The sequence below is a fragment of the Parasteatoda tepidariorum genome, chromosome 10, assembly GCF_043381705.1.
Source record: "Parasteatoda tepidariorum isolate YZ-2023 chromosome 10, CAS_Ptep_4.0, whole genome shotgun sequence".
Taxonomy (NCBI): domain Eukaryota; kingdom Metazoa; phylum Arthropoda; class Arachnida; order Araneae; family Theridiidae; genus Parasteatoda; species Parasteatoda tepidariorum.
In genome coordinates this window covers 85,049,989-85,069,243 of record NC_092213.1, presented here as the reverse complement: position 1 = coordinate 85,069,243, position 19,255 = coordinate 85,049,989, and the positions used below count along the sequence as shown (strand labels likewise).

General features: G+C 30.8%; 1 protein-coding gene across 1 annotated transcript in view; it reads left to right on the top strand.

Annotated features, from left to right (window-relative positions):
- The window catches only part of LOC107448709 (pre-mRNA splicing factor crn), a gene marked incomplete in the record, with an annotated part of 62,554 nt that overhangs the window by 16,669 nt on the left and 26,630 nt on the right, over window positions 1-19,255 (top strand). The window contains 3 exon segments of the mRNA XM_071186386.1: window positions 5,060-5,290; window positions 10,431-10,609; window positions 17,550-17,711. Of these exon segments, the coding sequence (XP_071042487.1) occupies window positions 5,060-5,290; window positions 10,431-10,609; window positions 17,550-17,711 (572 nt within the window).

Sequence of the window (19,255 nt, the reverse complement as noted above, 5' to 3'; positions counted from 1 at the left end):
TTTTAATGCTGACCCAAGTTAAATTGAGATTATTATTTTTTAACAAAAGTAAAAATTATAGAGATTGGACAAAAATTAAATAATGATGAAGTGAAAAAATAAATAGAGATATGTATAGCTTAGAAAAAATTAGTTGTTTGTTATTCAGTAGTTGATGTAAAAAGATGTACGAGGTTAGCTGTTATTTTTATCTAGTTTGCTTTGAAAAATAAATTAATGAAATGGAAGGAAAAAAACTTGATAATTATAATATATAAGTTCTTATTATAGAAAGATGCATTCTTTAGTCGCTGAACTGTAAATGTCTGAAAATTCTAGTAAATAATTCCAGATTGTGTTCATTTATCAAAAAAATAAGTTCCGTCTTGAAATATTTTTAGAGTGACGCCCATGGGTGTCACCAATGTGGGGCTAGTAATCATCTACAATGTCAACTTTCATCTATGAAAAGATATACCACTATAGAATCGAGTTAACATGTTTTATATACTAGGGAATCGGAATTGAATTTTTGTAGTGGTAGGTACACTTCAGTTCTATTATATTTTTAGCTCTATGCCTTAATTTTATAATTTTATTTTCAGGGCTCGTTCTGTTTACGAAAGAGCTTTGGCAGTTGAACACAGAAATGTTACCTTATGGCTGAAATATGCTGAAATGGAAATGAAGTAAGTTATAATTTTAAAATAAAAAAATTTTATCATATATTTTATCCTAAAAAGTTTGGAAAAAAGACATTTTAGAGTATTTTTTAAGAAAATGGAAAGAAGCTTTTAAAAAATATAGGGTGGCCACCCACCTGGAAAACCTGAAATTATCAGGGAATTTTTTTATACTGGAAAAATCAGGGAAATTTTGACAGAATCCTGGAAAAATCAGGGATTTTTTAAAGAAAAGCTGGAATTTTTTCTTTGATTTGTCTTAATTTTACGAATTTAAATTATTTACTAATTTTCTTAATTAAAATTATTTTACCAACCGTTATACCCACTTTTAGAGGAAAATTTATTGCCAAAACAGTTGAAAAACCATCAACTTATCAATATTTTGCTTGCATCAAAATTTGATTCATTGATGGTCTCCCATGGTTTTTTAAAGAATAGAGAACCTTTCCAAGTCACCTCATTCCCGTAAGGTGACCTGAGACCACTCTATCCTGTGAGCAGGGCTGATTGTGCTCCGGAAAAATCCGGATTTCCGGAATTTTCGCTAACAGTGTTCCGGAAGTTTCCGAAGATCGAAGGTCCAGACGTTTCGAAAAATCATTGATCACAGAAGTTTCTGGAAATCAAATTTTCAAAGGTGGAACTTAAAAACACAATTTATTTTATTTGTTTGTAAGGAAGGGGATACTTCATAAGCTTATATTCGTGATTAATATTAATTTTTTATAATCATAAACTCATGAAAGAAAGACATATTTCTAAATTTTAATTACTTCTCCAGGTCATCATAGGTATGTGTAAATGGTATAGGTATGCGTAAAATTTTAATTATATTTTAAGCAAACTGAGAAATAATGAGAAAAAGGAAAAAAACCTTGTTTAAATTTTTCATTTTTTTTATTTTTTATTTCTTTATTTTTTTTTTAACTTAAGAAATTTTCCAGAATTTTGACTGGGGCTCACAATCACCTGTGATTGTGATCACAATTGCTGTGAATCAAAGATGATAAAATAACATTAAAAAAATAATATTTTAAATAAAATACTTTATAATATTGACACTTTTCTTGTACCCATCCTAAACTTTATGAGGGGAAAAAAGCACATTGACCTGGAAAGTTTAGGATTTTTACCTTGAAAACCTGGAAAAATCAGGGAAATTTGAGCGGCCACCCTGAAATAGAAAGTAGATATTATTACCACTTCACCTCGTTTATATTTTTGTTTTATTCACAAAAATAGTTTTTGTCTTTTTTTCTTCCTTTTCACAATTTTTGTTTTGTTTTGAAATGTTGAAAATTATCAAAGGGAACAATTTTCTATCATGCATTTTTCCATACCTATATAAAAAACTAGAGAAAATAAACATTCAATGACTTTATTCATCATTCTAAACTTTTTTTTAAACGTATTCTAATGTTACTAATAAAAACAATGTACAACCTTTATTTGCGTAAAGTGCCACTTTCACATCAGTTAGACTAAAGAAGGGCAGCATTCATACTTAGACATGCTGACTCAAATGTGGTCATAATCGAACATTTTTAAATAAATAAAAAATATATTCTTCGCACTAAATTTCTTTTATCAGTAAACTTAGTAATACATTTTTAGAAAAGTAATACTTATTTTAAAAAATCATTCAAAAATGAAAAAAAAGATTTTTTTTAAATATCTTTTTATTAAAAAAAATTTAAAAAATATGTATATCTAGTACAGAACCCGTTATCCGGAAATCAGAAAACCGGAACAAAATTCGATACATTTTCCCGCCATTTTTTTAAAAAAAATGTTTTTTTCTTCATAAGATTTTAGGATTTTTCTTTCTTTTTTGAAAGATGCTTACCTTACCATCATTTTGGAAATAATCATTAGTGTATTACTTCATCGTTTTTTCTTCTTTTTAAGATTATTTCCAAATAGTTTTTTTTTTTTTTTAGTTGGGTTTAACAATAAAAAAACGGCTTTTTGTAGCGATTCAGAAAACCGGAAAAATCAGTTATCCGGAATAGAGATGGTCCCGATCGTTCCGGATAATCGGTTCCCTACTGTATAAGCATTATAGGAATTTTTTTTCTTTATCATACTAAAGTTCATTTATAAACAAACAAAACATCGAACGGAAGGAAAAAAACTAAATTGCTTATAGAATGAAAGAATAAAAATAAAATTAAATACATATTTTAGTGAGTAATATAAATTTAAATTAAATATTTTAATTAGTGGAAATTTATAGGGTTTAAACAAGAACTAAAATTAAAATGAAACGGTTATAGTACAAAATGAGTACCAAGCATGCTTGTGAACTAAACACTTTGGATTTCGCGTTCAGGTGACCACCTAACCGGAGCACCTGCTTCTACACCCCAGATCCCAAGATCAAGAAAACTGAGATGAGCATAGTAGGCCATGGCCCTCTATGGGCTGTTGTGCCACTGAGTTTAGTTTTTATACATAAAGACTAGCATTAAATCCTTTGATTGTTAAATGCTGTTTATTTAGGGATTCATTCATTTCCACTAGTTATATTTAAGTTTTGTCCATTATGTATAATCTTACTAATGGTCACTTTCATATGTTAAGTAATATTTATGTTTTTGTGCATTGTAATTCAATCTTATGTAGTTAAAATCTTATATTGCTAACCTTTTGTTAAGCAATAAAAAAAAAATTTTATTATTAAATGTCAGATATTGTGCATGATATATCAATGCTCTTGTTAAAAGTTTGAGAAACTGGTTATAAGTCTTTATTATATAATATTAAATTTCAGACTTTTAAATATAAATATGGAAATATGAATATGGTGTTAAAATTTGTGGGCGGTAAATTAGTAACACATAGCTGCCAACTCTACTGGATCTTGCAAGTTTCTCCTGGTCTACTGGTTTAATTAAAATTCTCCTGGTTTTTGTACATTTTAGAAAATTCCCTAAAATTGAGTCAGTTTCTTTAAAAAAATCACTATTGAAATAAAATTTTTGTACAGATTATTGTTTACTTGCTAGAATATTTAAATAAGTATTACTAATACATAAAGAAGCAATCCATGTTAATAGTAATCAGTTCAAAACTTTTTTTATTCTAAAATGTTCAGTTTATTTTTATTTAGATTAAATTGATTAAAAAATCTTTTAACCATCTTCTATGAATTAAATGCCTATTAATATTCGAAATTATGAGTAAACATAATACATAACATTTCTGTCATGTTTTGTTTAATGTCCATCATAAGTGGAAAATATTGCAGTTTTTCTATTTTGATGACTACAGGGTGCGTTCTGAAAGTAATGTGCATTTTCTGGGAAAAATAGATTTATTGATCCTATTTGTACAAATGGTTAAAATTCTTCAAAATAGTTCCCCTGTGCATCAATACACTTGCGGAGACGATTCTGCCACTCTGGAACTCCTCGACAGGAATGCCTCTCAGGAACATTGTAACATGAGCTTGGATGTTCTTAACCGACTCCCAGTGCGTTCCTTCAGCTCTCGTTTCAGTCGGGGGAGCAAGAAAAAGTCACACGGTGCCTAGTCAGGGCTATAGGGAGGCTGGGGCACCAACTCATCAATTCCAGCAATTCTTCACTGCGCAAAACTCGAACTTCTTTTTGCTCCTCCGTCAACACCTTCGGCACAAGCTTTGCACAGACCCTTCGCATTTGCAAATCCTCCGTCACAATCCCATTTACCACACATTTTGACAAGTTTAGGATGCAAGCGATTACCTGAATGTTTAACCGACTGTCTGATTTCATAACTTCACGCTCATGCTGGACATTTTCATCGGGTTGGGCTGTTGTTGGGCGTCCAGAACAAGGCTCGTCGATGACCTTCTCCCGACCCTTCTTGGAGGCCTTGTGCCACCTTCCACACTGAGATCTCGGAATGCATTCCTCCTTAAAGTCGTCTTGAAGTATGTGATGATTTTCCGTCGCATTATTTCCAAGTTGCACACAAAACTTTATCGTGTACCACGGTTCCAGCAAACGAACACTCTATCACGCCGTGACTCAATCGAAAAAAGACTTTGCGTGAAGACACGTCCTACCTCTCCCATTGCTCGGAACAATTTGAGACTAGGCTTGTTTGGAAGGACAAAACCCCCACCACATTTTTTGCCCAATCTGGGTGCGCTGCTATCAATAGTCACAATAAAATCATGTGCATTACTTTCAGAACGCACCCTGTATAAATTTCCCTGTGTTTTCCTCGTGCAATTTATATTATTCCATGAAATCTACTTGAGTTTTTCTTATCCGTGTTGGCAGCTATGGTAACACTAAATATTAATGATTAAAATTGCAAAAAATTTTGTTTGCTCTTCCTCCTTTTTTGTAATCTTGCTTTTCCTGCTTTGTAATTGTTAGTTACTGTTTCTAGGCATCGCCAAGTAAATCATGCTCGCAATATTTTTGACCGTGCGGTCACTATTCTTCCCCGAGTGAGCCAGTTCTGGTACAAATACATCTACATGGAACAAATGCTGGACAAAGTTGCAAGTGCCAGGCAAGTGTTTGAGAGATGGATGGAGTGGCAGCCAGACGAGCAAGCCTGGCTCACCTACATCAAGTTTGAGTTGAGGTTCAAAGAAATTGAACGTGCTCGAGAGATTTACGAACGTTATATCCTTTTATTTTATTTAATCAGACATCTACAAAGAATTTTTTGTTTTTAATTTTGAACCTTTTTTTCCAGCAAAACAATGAAATTCTTTTAATTGCTCAACATGCTAACTATAAAACTTAAGTTTTTTAAAAAAAAGAAACATTTTCTTTTTGATAGGTGTACTTATTGACCAGCATCACCAGGGCCTTCTTCATTATTCTGTGTTTGGATACTGAAGAGGGTCCAAACAATTTTACATCTGTTTATTTTATTTTATTTTTCGCGTTGTTTAGCTTTATTTATTAAATTGTTGATTTCAATATTGTTGAAGTGAGCTGGATAGTTTAATTTGTCGTATTTCTTAACTGATTTTTCGGACACTTCATATGATACATCAGTATTTTAAATATGGCACTCAAGCTGTTTTCAGCATTGATGCTCAAAACTAATCACTATTAATCTAAGAGCCATAAGTAAAAAGCGAAATTTCAAGAAAATAATTATAATAAATTTCTAATTTGATTCTCAGTAATTTGAAACTGTACAAATAGGCATGACTTGACAAATAACAATATATAAAATAATCTTTATTGTATATAACTTAGATTTTTAATAAGAAAAAATAAATTTAACTTTTGTTCTGAGAAGATTTCTTTTATATTTATATTTCTGTTCTGTTATATTTCTGTTCTGTTATATTTCTGTTCTGTTATATTTCTGTTCTGTTATATTTCTGTTCTGTTATATTTCTGTTTTGTTATATTTCTGTTCTGTTATATTTCTGTTCTGTTATATTTCTGTTCTGTTATATTTCTGTTCTGTTATATTTCTGTTCTGTTATATTTCTGTTCTGTTATATTTCTGTTCTGTTATATTTCTGTTCTGTTATATTTCTGTTCTGTTATATTTCTGTTCTGTTATATTTCTGTTTTGTTACTTCTGTTTAATAATGATTGAAAAGTTAAGTGATATTATAATAAATTTGATAGCTCTAAAACACTGTGGATGAAGGGCTTGAGACCAGAATGACAGGGAAATGGTTAAGGGGAAAAATTAGACTTATAAGTGAAATGTAGTTTTAGATGGAAAACGCCACAATTTCTTTGGGGGCAATAAGATGTACTGTTATAACTTGCACACTTGTATTGAAACTTTAAAACCTATGTGGAAACAAAACTAAAGGTTAGTTCACTTTTAAAAAAGGGTTGCCACTTTTCAGGGAAAACCTGGAAAATACAATTAATTTTGTTTCTTATTTTTGTCTTTTAAAAAATTGTGACCACTCAAAGTGTAACCTGTAGGATATTTAAGGATGATATTTCAGTTATACTCAGGGGTCTGACTAGGTTTTTTTAAGAGCTGTCTATTTTGTGAAAATTGAGACATAATTTGTGAAAATTGAAAATTATGTTAAAAAAAACAACACAAAAATATGGTAAAGTAAGAAAATATTTTCAAATATTGTCACTACAAATAAAAACCATTTATAACTGCTAAAATTTTATATATTTTTCCCCATATATTATGAAACTCTATAATATTATATATAAAACTATATAATATTATATATGAAACTATTTTGCTATTGTAAAATTTTGAGCTTAAAAATTGTATCCAAATTTAAAAATCATTGTCTATAGTTAAATTTCAATTTGAATAAAATATAATCATGCGTTTAACATTACTAGCACTAAAAGTTATTTTCATTATGAGAAAATTTTTGACTAGGTTATACAGAAAAAAGTTTCAAAGAGAAAAAAAAAACATTTCATTGAAAAGGTCTTTTAGAATTAATTTAGAATAATGTTTGAGATAATAATTCGAATTTCGACATCCTGTGAAGTTCACAGAAGGAGAGCATCGTCGTTTCATTTTTGAAAAATCATGGGGAAAGAAAAGTGTTGTTACAAACAGGGTGGGAAGTGAATTCTTTTATTACGTCATAATAGCAATCGGCCAGAGGGCAGGCCTGAAAGCGAGACGGAAAAGAGAAAATACTGGTAGAACTATTTCAATATTAGATAATATTCGAGAGAATTTTATCTAGTCTTAACAATAAACAATCACTGTAATTAATATTTTCTGGGCGAAGAAGCAATTCAATATAAAAATTGTATCCGTTAAAAACCATTGGTAGTTATAGATTTTTATGATTCCCGAAAAAAAATTAAAAAATTACATTTATTTGTTACTAGTTTTTACTCTTTTCCGTCTTGGTATATATGGGCTTTCAGCCCTGCCAGACGGTTCCATTGCCAGTCGAAATGCATAATTAACCCGGGATTTATCGTTTTTTTAGGGGGACACAAAAACAATATTTTAAGAGGCACAGAAGAGAATCTTAAAACTTGCTTTTTTAAAAGTATCTTGTGAAATTACCATTGCATTTGTGAAAGTACCGCGAAACAGTAGTAAATATACCCTAGACAGATCCCTGATGTAAGTATGTTCAGCTGTTCCCTTTTTCCTCTAAGTTTTTCCCTCCATTAAATTTACTATAGTTATCCCCAATTATAGCTAATGCAAGAACACAGTAACAGGGTTGCCACAGGCGACTGAAATGCAACTATTTACAACTATTTTCAGCATGAGGCGACTATGACAACATTTTTTGCCTGAAAAGGCTAAAAAAGCAATTATTTTCAGGAAAAGGAGACTTTCCTGTACTCGTAGCGATGATTTTTTAGCATAAAGTGGAATGTTTTTTTAGAATAAATTGGGTTGAAAACTTGCAGCTCGCGAAATCTTCTGAACACACTGAATTTCTTTTCTTAAAAGATAAAAAATGTAAAGTAAAATTAAATTTGAAAATATTAAATAAATAATTAAAACAATAAAAAATGAAAAATTTTAGATTGCAAATTTGAGTCATCACTTTTTAATGCATTCAATTTGCACAAATTTCGTCGCAAGTTTATTTCGTTTCTCGATCTCCTTTTCAACGGTTATTGCTACGAAATTCTGCAAGATTTTAAAAACCCCAATTTTTAATACAATATTAAGATGCATGATTTTTTAATTTGAGTAATCACTTTTCACACTATATATATATGCCAAATCAATTATTGATAAAAGGGAAAATTTCTTGAATAAGTGTTTTTTTTTTTAATGAAAAAGTATTTTTTGAATGAATTCTAGTAATTAAAAGTATTTAATTTTCTACAAATATACAATTTTTTTTTATATAAAATTTTATTGCTAGAATACTACCGTTTATATAAAAATTATCATATTTGCCACCAGCTTGACTAAATGGATCATGGTATATGAAAATTGAGTCATTTAATAAAATTTTTCTCTTATTTTTGCTGAATTTTTGTTCTTATTTAGGCAACTATTTTCATGCTCTAGGCTACTAAAAGCAACTATTTTATTCATTTTTTTTCTGTGGCAACCCTGCAGTAATAGCTCTGTTTCTTCATAATATATTGTGTATAACATGTACGGGGAAAACACAGGAAATTTTATTTTCTTCCTGATTTGAGTGGCAACTCTGAAAAATGACATATTTTTACAAAAAGTTTGACTTATCACCTCAAGTCTTTCATCTGTTCATGTAATGAATTCTTTGATAACTGTGCAAAATTTATGCCGTTTAAATAATTTTAACTTTAAAATTAATGATTTGGTGAAGAAAAAAAAGCATTGTAATAAATTTAAAAAGCAGTACAGTTTATTAATATCTTCTGGATCAGCCTTCAAAATATTAAAAATTGTCGGATCTTTTTTTTAAAAAAAATACTCTTTTTTTAAAAAAAGAGTAAGACTATAATACAAGTGTTATTATAAGAATTTATTTTAAAAACAGGATTGTTCTGTTTATTAGTCTGTCAGTAGTTGCCACTAATTGCTACAAACTAATGTTTCTTTATATCACATTACTCGCTATTCTACTTTTTTTAACAGGGTTCGTAGTGTTTTTAAAAAGTGCCTAAAGGTGCTTATTTTTGATTTTCGTTTTTTAAAAGCCCTTAAAGGTGCTTTTTTTCATTGGGAGTGTTTGAAAAGTGCTTAATTCTCCCTCTTTCAGAATAATAATTTTCGTTTACTATGTTGATTTTCACTTCGAATTATGCGAAAAGACACAGTTTCCGTTGTTCTATTCAGCATTTTCACAATTAATTCAACCTTAATTTATTTCGGCGTATTGCCTGTCCGTAGCGTAAGAAAACGCTATTCGTTTTACATGATTTGAAATTTCATGATTTTTTTGACAATTGTCAAAAACAATGCCAAAAAGTTCTTTGACATGACAGTTAAAACAAGATAAAACAGTCAATTGTCAAAAACTTTCCCACTCTGCGGAATTATCTTTTTTTAAAGTGCTTAAAAATATTTTTTGTTGAATAATTTGGCTACGCACCCTGTTTAAAAAGTAAGCGGCGAACCTTTATGCACCAACCTGCCATTTTTAAAAAATTTTTTTTTTTAATGTGGTCATAGACGTGCTGTCAAATAATTTTGTCTTCTCAATTATTGAAAAAATAATAATACAAAATAGTATCAACTCAAACTATTTATAATGAAAAAAAACAACACATTTTGCAATGTCTCAGTTATACTTGTTCAACTTAAAGTAACAAAGAGTGTGCCTTCTGTTGTTGCAGATTAGATGACAAATAACTTACATTTGGTTGTAAAATGTTAGTTTAAGCAAGAAAATAATTATAATAAATTTCTAATTTGATTCTCAGTAATTTGAAACTGTACAAATAGGCATGACATTCTAAAATGTTCANAGAGTGTGACTTCTGTTGTTGCAGATTAGATGACAAATAACTTACATTTGGTTGTAAAATGTTAGTTTAAGCAGGACTGTTATTTTATTATTATTTTTTTGCTAGTTATTTATTGTTAGCTTGTTTTTTATTATTATTTTTCTTTTGGCATTAATTGTTAATTTTTTTGTTAATAATTGTTTTTTTCTTGTTTGCTTTTTGCGAATTCTAATTTAATTGTCAATATGCATCATAGTGAATTTTATGATCGGTGGCGTGCTCAAAATATTGTGTCTCGTGCCATTGGTTCGCCATCCCTGTACTAAACAAATCTACTAACCACGAAAAAAAGTTGCAGGTTAGCTCCGACCACTGGTTTTCAGAATATCTCTTTCTAAAATATTTGATGCTATATGTCAGTCCTTAACTTTATTTTCACTTGTAATTTGTCATCCTGATGTGAAGAATTGGATAAGGTTTGCCAAATTTGAAGAGACGAACGGATTTATCCTCAGAGCGAGAACTGTTTATGAACGATCTGTGGACTTTTATGGAGAAGAATTCATGGATGAGAAACTCTTTGTTGCTTTTGCTAAATTTGAAGAAAACCAAAGGGAGGTAAAGGCATGACTTTTTATTTAAGATATTTAAAAAAATTATTTGCATTTTAAGAGGCAAAGGTTATTGTGCTCTCAGGTTATCTGCACACCTGGAAAGTCATGAATTTAGGTATTGAACAAAATTTGTCATGAAATGTCATGATTTTAACTATTTTTTAAAAAAATAATGAAAAGTCATGAATTTAGGTCTCCGAAAAATCTAATTTTTAAAATGGAATCCCCTCCCCTTCCCCAATTTCATGATGTTCCGAATATCTGAATGTGTAACAAAATCCCCACTCACAGTCATATTTGATTAAAATATAAAATGTTTTTATCGTGTTCTTTAAAAAATTATGGTGTTCTTTCAAAAAATGAAAGAAAAAAAACATAATTTCTAGAGCGAATTATCTTTTAAATGTCTGTGATTTCTGAATTTTTGTAATTATTTTTTATTTTATCAATTTAAAATTTTAGCTGAAGGCAAGCCAGTCATTGGCAAGTTTTTCTATTCCGAAATGAGAGCAGAAAAATCTGGAGTATTATTTTCCTTTCCGATGAACAAGAAAAGTATCTTTAGAATGTAATTCTGCAGAAAAAAAAGGAGAAAAAAATTATTCGCTTTTGTATTTTTTTCAGCTATTTTATTGCTTCAATTCTTTCTTTGCTCTGTTTTTTTTGTATTTAAAATCTGTAAATATGAAGATGCAGAGTATAAGTTTTGATTATACCTATCATTTCAATGAATTATTTTGTAAAGCTTTTTTAAATTTATTGTTGTGTTTTTGTTGGAGAAAATAGTAACTTCATTAAGTCATGAAAAATTCTTGGAATGAGTCATGAAATGTCATGAATTTGAAAATCTAAAATGTAGCAGATACCCTGGCTTTGAAAAAATTCGGCATTTTACCCTAACCGCGTTCCGGAAATCCTAGGTCCAGAAATTTCAAGAAATCATCAATCACATTTATGTATAAAAATTCTTGTATATTTTATTTAAAAATATTAGAACTGGAATTTATACTTCACATCTTTCATTTGTAAATATTTTTTTCTATTAGAATAATAAATGTGATTAGAGATAAAAGTAAACTTATACATAATTATTCATTTAAATTATGCTGCATATAATTTATTTAGAATTTCATGTTTTAAAAGTAGCAATGCTCTAAATTTATAAAGACAATAATTTTTTTTTAAATGCGTCATTAATGATTTTACTCAAGAAATTTTTAGGATTTTTGAGTTGGATTCACAATCACCCCTAAAGCAGTTAAATAGATACTATGTGATTTTTCAAAATGTTTACTTGCTTCAGTAATTTTAGATGAAAGTAGTTAAAAAAAAAAAAGATTAGTAATAAAAAAAAATGGTTGTTGTGAAACAAAAGTGATAAAGAAGAAAGATTTTAGTTTAAAAAAAAGTGAACTTATGTTCAAACTTATTAATATTTTAAAATATGCTGACAGATCTGCATCGTCATGACTTGCCTGGTTAAAGTACATTAAAAACTCTGTAGAATGTGGCCAGTTCTATATTATCTCAATGTTTGAACATCTTCCTGATATAATCATAGCAGGTCACAAATGTAAAGAAACACATTTATAGTTTGTCTGGAGTAAGAACTCCCCATGCCATTTTATTTTATAACCGACATTGAACAGCCGACTCAATTTTTGGGCTTACGACCACTCATGTTCAACGCTGTAGCCTTGTAATTTTGAACCCAATCCGGAAGACAAGGGAACTCCTGGATCAAGTATTGGGAGAAATTTGCCTTCGTGGAGGACTTTTTGATTGAACTAACCCTCATTTGCGTTACATGGAGAGGAAGACCACGAGAACCTCCCACGATTAGCCTGACGGCAAAGGGACTCTAACCCGTGATCCGTCTACCACTGAGGATATTTCATGTCAGCACTGTGGTCGTGGTCGGTGCAAGCCGGATGAGGGATTAGTATCGAGTGGGATTTGAACCCGGTTCACTGCGTTGGACGGCAATCGCTCTATCCCCTCAGCCATCACGGCGCTCCCCATGCCATTTGTCTGGATCCGTGGCCGTAAGGTGGTGTAACTACTTCAAGTGGGTGTGTGGGGTCACTGTTTAGGAGAGGTTTTGGCTTGGGTCGGCAAGAGAAAGGGAATATTTTTCTTCAGGTCTACTATGTTAGTTCTTGAGGGAAAAGTAGCTACCTTCCCTGAAATGCGCTTTTCTTGTTTCCATAGCAGCAGACGGCCTCAGACTTAGTGGAAGGGGGAGTTCTTACCGTAGACAAACTATAATAAGGAAAATATATAAAGGAGAAACTTCTTCTCCCTTGGATTTCAGTTAGTCATCTGGCACAGATTCAACACATACATGCAGTCAAACTCCGCTATAGTGAACACGGTTTATAGTGAACTCCCGGATATAGTGAACGAAATGTTAGGTCCTGTGCATTGCTATACACGTATAATGTTATTTTTTGTGGATATAGTGAACCAAAAAAGTGAGGAAGTTGGATATAATGAACTTTTATCTGTCTTCAACTGATTTTTTTCTTCATTTTTTTGTAAAAAGTTTGAAATTTTTACTTTAAAATAAATACATATACCGATTTTTAAAACCATCTATAGAGTGGAATTTAGCGATAAGCTTCTTTTATCTCACTTTCCCATCTCTAAACAAACCAAGCAGATATTTCCAACCCTGGAAGATAGTGCACCTGTAAGGTGTCAGTGGAATCAATATGGATTTTCTGTCAGGATTGCTCATCAGCTAAAGATTACTAATTTTTATTTTTTTTGTAAGCAAGACGAAGAGTAATAAAAAATAACACATTTTTTATTACTAAATAATATTTTTCAGTCATTTATTTAAATAATGTGTAAAGGGAGGAGTTTGGGAGCCATTAGTTAAATTGCCTGCGGAACGGATATAGTGAACCAAAATTTCGGTCCCTTGAAGATTCACTATAGCGGGGTTTGACTGTATTTACGTTTCAATTATACACATTGAGTTCTGTGTAAAAGGGAAACTACTCTTGACAAACTTAGTTATAACATGTTTTCAAAAATGTGCCTTATTAAACGTGTTATTTTTTAATATTCCAATTTGATTATAAAGTTTTACTTTATAGTTACTTCAATGATGATGATGATGAAAGTAAAGATTATCATTATGATTTAAGCATCAATATTTTGTTTATACATTATTGGTATTTCTTTTCAATACTAACTATTTAGTTGCTTATGAATGTGATATGAATAAATTCTAATGAGATTATGATTTATTACAAACTTAATGGTCTTCCTATATCATTTAAAAGTGTAAAAACTCTTATATGAGTTATTTTTTAAAAATTTATTTTAGTCTTGATTCTCATTATTCTAATTACGACTATTAATTTTAAGTTTTCACACAAGTAAAAGTGAAGTTAAAAACTTATCTTGCTACTCCATCGGGGTTCATCTGGGATGAACAGGGGTGATTGTACTCCGGAAAAAATCCTGATTTTTCGCTAACCGCGATCCGAAAGTTTCAGGGAATCCAAAGTCCAGAAGTTTCAAGAAATCATCGATCACATTTATATATAAAATTCTGGTATATTTTATTTAAAAATATTCGAACTAGCATTTATACTTGGCATCTCTTTCATTTGTAAATATTTTTTCTGGTAGAATAATAAATGTGATTAGAGATAAATGTTAACTTACGCATAATTATTCATTTTTAATTATAATTCATTGGTAATGTCATGTTTTGAAAATTTCAATGTTTTAAATTTATAAGGATATTAATTTTTTGAATGATTTTACTCAAGAAATGTTCAAGATTTTTAAGTTGGGCCCACAATCACCCCTGGATGAACGGCTTTCTAGAAAACAAATTATATTAAAGCATCCAAAAATCGAATGATTAAAAATTGAAAACTATTTTAATTCAACATTAATGGACAAATCTATAACTACACATTAAAGAAATAAGGGCAAAAACAAGAGACAGGACTATAGAGCCATAGATCATACTAAAAGAGAAAATGTGAATATTAATATACATAAAGCATGATAAAGTTTCAAATGTTCATTTGTTTTTGACAACTGAAATAATGCAAATGAATAATTAAAATAAATAAAAATTAAAAAATTTTTTATAGTTGAATTCATATAGAATCATAGCTGCCAACTCTACTGGATTTTCCAGTAGACTACTGGTTTTTGCCAGTTTCTCCTGGTCTACTGGTTTAATTAAAATTCTCCTGGTTTTTGTAGATTTTAGAAAATTCCCTAAAATTTGGTAAATTGCCTAAGAAAATCCCTATTGAAATAGAATTTTTGTACTGATTATTGCTTGAATATTTTAATAAGCTTAACTAATACATAATGAAGCGAACCTCAATTGTAGAAATCAGTTCAAAACTTTTTTTTATTCAGAACTCTCTTTTTAAATTAATTTAAAAAAAATCTTCTAGCTTGGATGAATTACATGCCTGTTAATATTCGAAATTATGATTAAACACAATACATAACATTTCAAGTATGTTTAATGTCAATCATAACTTTCTATTTCGATAACAATAAAAATCACTTAAATACCCTATGTGTAAAGTTTTTAGTACATTATGCAGCAATTATCATGAAATTTATATTGTTTCGTAAAATCTACTGGATGTTTTTCTGGCAGCTATGTAGAATTATAAATAAGAAAAATGTATAAAATAATTAAATGGTAATGAGGAACTTTTATGAAGCAAATTCTGTTATTTACTGATTATATTGTACTGAAGCATTTTCTTGTTAGACATGAAAAATTTGAATGTTTTTTAATCACTTATATAGAATTATACTACATAGTTTATAATTTATTTCTNCCTGGTCTACTGGTTTAATTAAAATTCTCCTGGTTTTTGTAGATTTTAGAAAATTCCCTAAAATTTGGTAAATTGCCTAAGAAAATCCCTATTGAAATAGAATTTTTGTACTGATTATTGCTTGAATATTTTAATAAGCTTAACTAATACATAATGAAGCGAACCTCAATTGTAGAAATCAGTTCAAAACTTTTTTTTATTCAGAACTCTCTTTTTAAATTAATTTTAAAAAAATCTTCTAGCTTTGATGAATTACATGCCTGTTAATATTCGAACTTATGATTAAACACAATACATAACATTTCAAGTATGTTTAATGTCAATCATAACTGGAAAATATTGAAGTTTTTCTATTTCGATAACAATAAAAATCACTAAAATACCCTATGTGTAAAGTATTTAGTACATTATGCAGCAATTATCATGAAATTTATATTGTTTCATAAAATCTACTGGATGTTTTTCTGGCAGCTATGTAGAATTATAAATAAGAAAATTGTATAAAATAATTAAATGGTAATGAGGAACTTTTATGAAGCAAAAAAAAAAACTTATGGACATTTTCTTGTTAGACATGAAAAATTTGAATGTTTTTTAATCACTTATATAGAATTATACTACACTCATGTCCATAAATTAAGGATAATGAAGTTCAGGCACAGAAAGCGACAGAAGCCAAACAAATTTGACTTATTTGTAAAGTCTATTTGTAAACTGTAAAGAGCAAAAAAGATGCTATATGTTTGACATAATTAATAAAAATTGCAATTTTTACTCCCTGGAGCAAATTTACGAAAAACAGTATAACATGGTTAGTATGATGGTTAATGCGGAGTATGTCTCCCGGACGATGCAATACAGGCTGTACAACGCCTAGGCATGCTGAGTATCAAATTATCAATCTGATCTTGGGGAATATTACACCACTCATCAAGCAATGCCCTCCAAAGGTCCGGTAGACAGGCGGGAGGGTGTTGACGGGTAATTCATCGGCCAAGCATATCCCACACATGCTCTATTGGATTCAAGTCGTGTGAGTATGCTGGCCAATCCATACGGATGATATCCTCCGATTGAAGGCATTCATCTACAATGTTTGCACGGTGAGGACGAGCGTTGTCGTCCATAAACAGAAATTCAGCACCTATGCCGCCCCGAAACAACTGTACATGTTGTTCCAGAATGACATCGCTATAGATGTAGCCCGTCATCGTTGCACTCTGAACATGCAGGTCAATTCTGGAACCAAGACTAATTCTTCCCCAAATGACCCATCCTGCACCACCGTAACGGTGTTTCCTTGGTGGTAACGGGTACCTGGCTCCCTCCATATGAAAGTCCGGTGAGAATCAGACTGCAAACTAAACCTGCCCTCGTTCGAAAACATCACACAAGACCACTGTTGCGGTGTCCACAATGCATGCTCTCTACAGCAGGCGACAGTGAGTTGCGGTAAGTGGAACACATCTGACAGGCCTATGAGTATATACACCAATGTGCCCTAAGCGTCTGTACACGGTCTGCCTTGAAACTGTCGTACTGGTAGCTGAAGAGAGCTGACGAGACAGGTCTTATGCTGTGCTCAGTCTGTTTCTTTTGGCAGTAACTGCCAAATACCGGTCTTCATTCGGTGTTGTAACTCGGGGGCGACCTGTGCTGTAACGTCTACTCACATTACCATCATCTTGGAATCGTTGCCAAAGCCTGGAGATGACCCTCTGGGTGATTCCAAGTTCTTCGGATACTTCCAGCTGGGTACATCCACATTCCAGTCGTCCGATGATTCTGCCACATAAAAAATCACCCAAATGCTTCCTTTGTGCCATAACTATACGGTTATTGCACTGAAAGGCTTTTAAAGCGCTTGTGAACAATTTTACTTCTTTGCCACCATTCCTTATATACCCCTCTCTTACACTCTCGTCATTGTGCCATACTACCAGCGTCATCTAGTGGTTTCCTGTAATTTGCATATTCTTCTTCAGGATGTGTGTGATAATTCTACAAGTGAAATTTTAATTTTAGAGTTTGATTTCTGTGTGATTCTGAATTATCCTTAATTTATGGACATGAGTGTAGTTTATAATTTATTTCTTTTATTTTGTACAGCATGATCGTGTTAGGGTTATTTACAAGTATGCCCTTGATAACATACCAAAGGAGAAAGCCCAAGAACTGTTTAAGAACTACACCATCCATGAGAAGAAATATGGTGACCGGGCTGGCATTGAAAATGTCATTGTCAGTAGAAGGAAATATCAATATGAGGAGGTAATTAATTTGTTTTGCAGGATGCTTAGAGTTTTTAAAAGGTGCTTATTTTCAATTTTCGTTTTCTAAAAGCCATTAATAGAGATAGAAAATTTTATTTTTCTTGTTAATTTCGTCGTTGGTGACGTATTGTCACTGTCAAGCAAATAAAACCATCAATTGTCACAAACTTGCCAGCCCTGTCTGATTATGATATTTTTTTAAAGTGCTTAAAAATATTTTTTGAGTGCTTGAAAAGTGCTTATTTTTTGTTTGAAAATTTCGCTACATACTCTGTTTTAAATTTTTACGTTATAATAAAGGTAATAAAATGGCAATTTTATTCATAATAGCAATGAATTTGATTTTTTCCTCATATATTGGCTGAAAAGGAATTTTTTTTTAATAAACAGAAATCTATGTGTATAATATATATATATTGTCACACACACACAGTCAAACCTCGATATCTCGAACTTGAAGGGAGAGGAGAAAAATTCGAGATATCGACATCAATGTTATCGATGGAAGAATAAAGAAAAATGCTCTTTACATACCTTATTTACTATTCCATATTTATTCTAAAAACACTTTTTACACTTTCATTTAAAAAAAGATCCAATTATTGTTTGCTTTAGAGATGTGTCAGAAAGTTAGTCTATAACACTTTCTAAGCGGACTATAGCTTTAAATGTTTCCTCTGACATATTCAGCTGCCTCTCAATAAATCTCCTTACGGTGTCCACTGCAGAAAGTGCTTGTTTCAGAAAATCTTCGATATCCTCATCCTCTTCTGATAGTTCACAAGAAGCTTTCGTTTGAGAGATAATATCATTGTCATCCCACTGACCACACATTGTTACTGCATCATCTACGTTTACAAAGTCATGAAATTCCATGTCATCAAGCTTCATGAGTCCGGTCAATCTGTCCCAATCATTTTCGTTGTAGTTTTCAGTAGAATTAATGATATTGATTGTTTGACTACTTTTGTGATCTTTAATGAATCCAGACTTCTTGAAGCCATTCATTATTGTAGAGGAAGACACATCATTCCATGCCTTGTCAGCCATTCTTAAATTATTATTTTTTAAATATTTTTTTAATTTTAGAAAAAAAATCTGCACTTTCTATGGGAGGGGAAAAAATTCAAGTTATCGAGGGATTAGAAAAAAAAATTCTTGAAATCAAGTTTTTTTTAACATTGAGTGTATAGAAATTTGAAGGGAATTTTTATTTCAAAACAAAAATTCAAGTTATCGAGGGATTAGAAAAAAAATTTCGTGAAATCAAGTTTTTGTTTAACATTGAGTGTATAGGAAATTTGAAGGGAATTTTTTTTTCCTTCGAGATATCGAAAAATTCGTGAAATCGAGGTTCGACTATATATATATATACAGTGAAACCTCCGTTAAACGGACGTTCATGGGACCAAAAAATTTGTCCGTTTATGAGAGTTGTCCGTTTACGGGAAGGGCACCGTAAATTGTTTTTAGAATATTCTCAAAGATGTAGAAATAATTAAATAATATCTACAAGGATACTCAGTAAAGCACAAGCCCAGC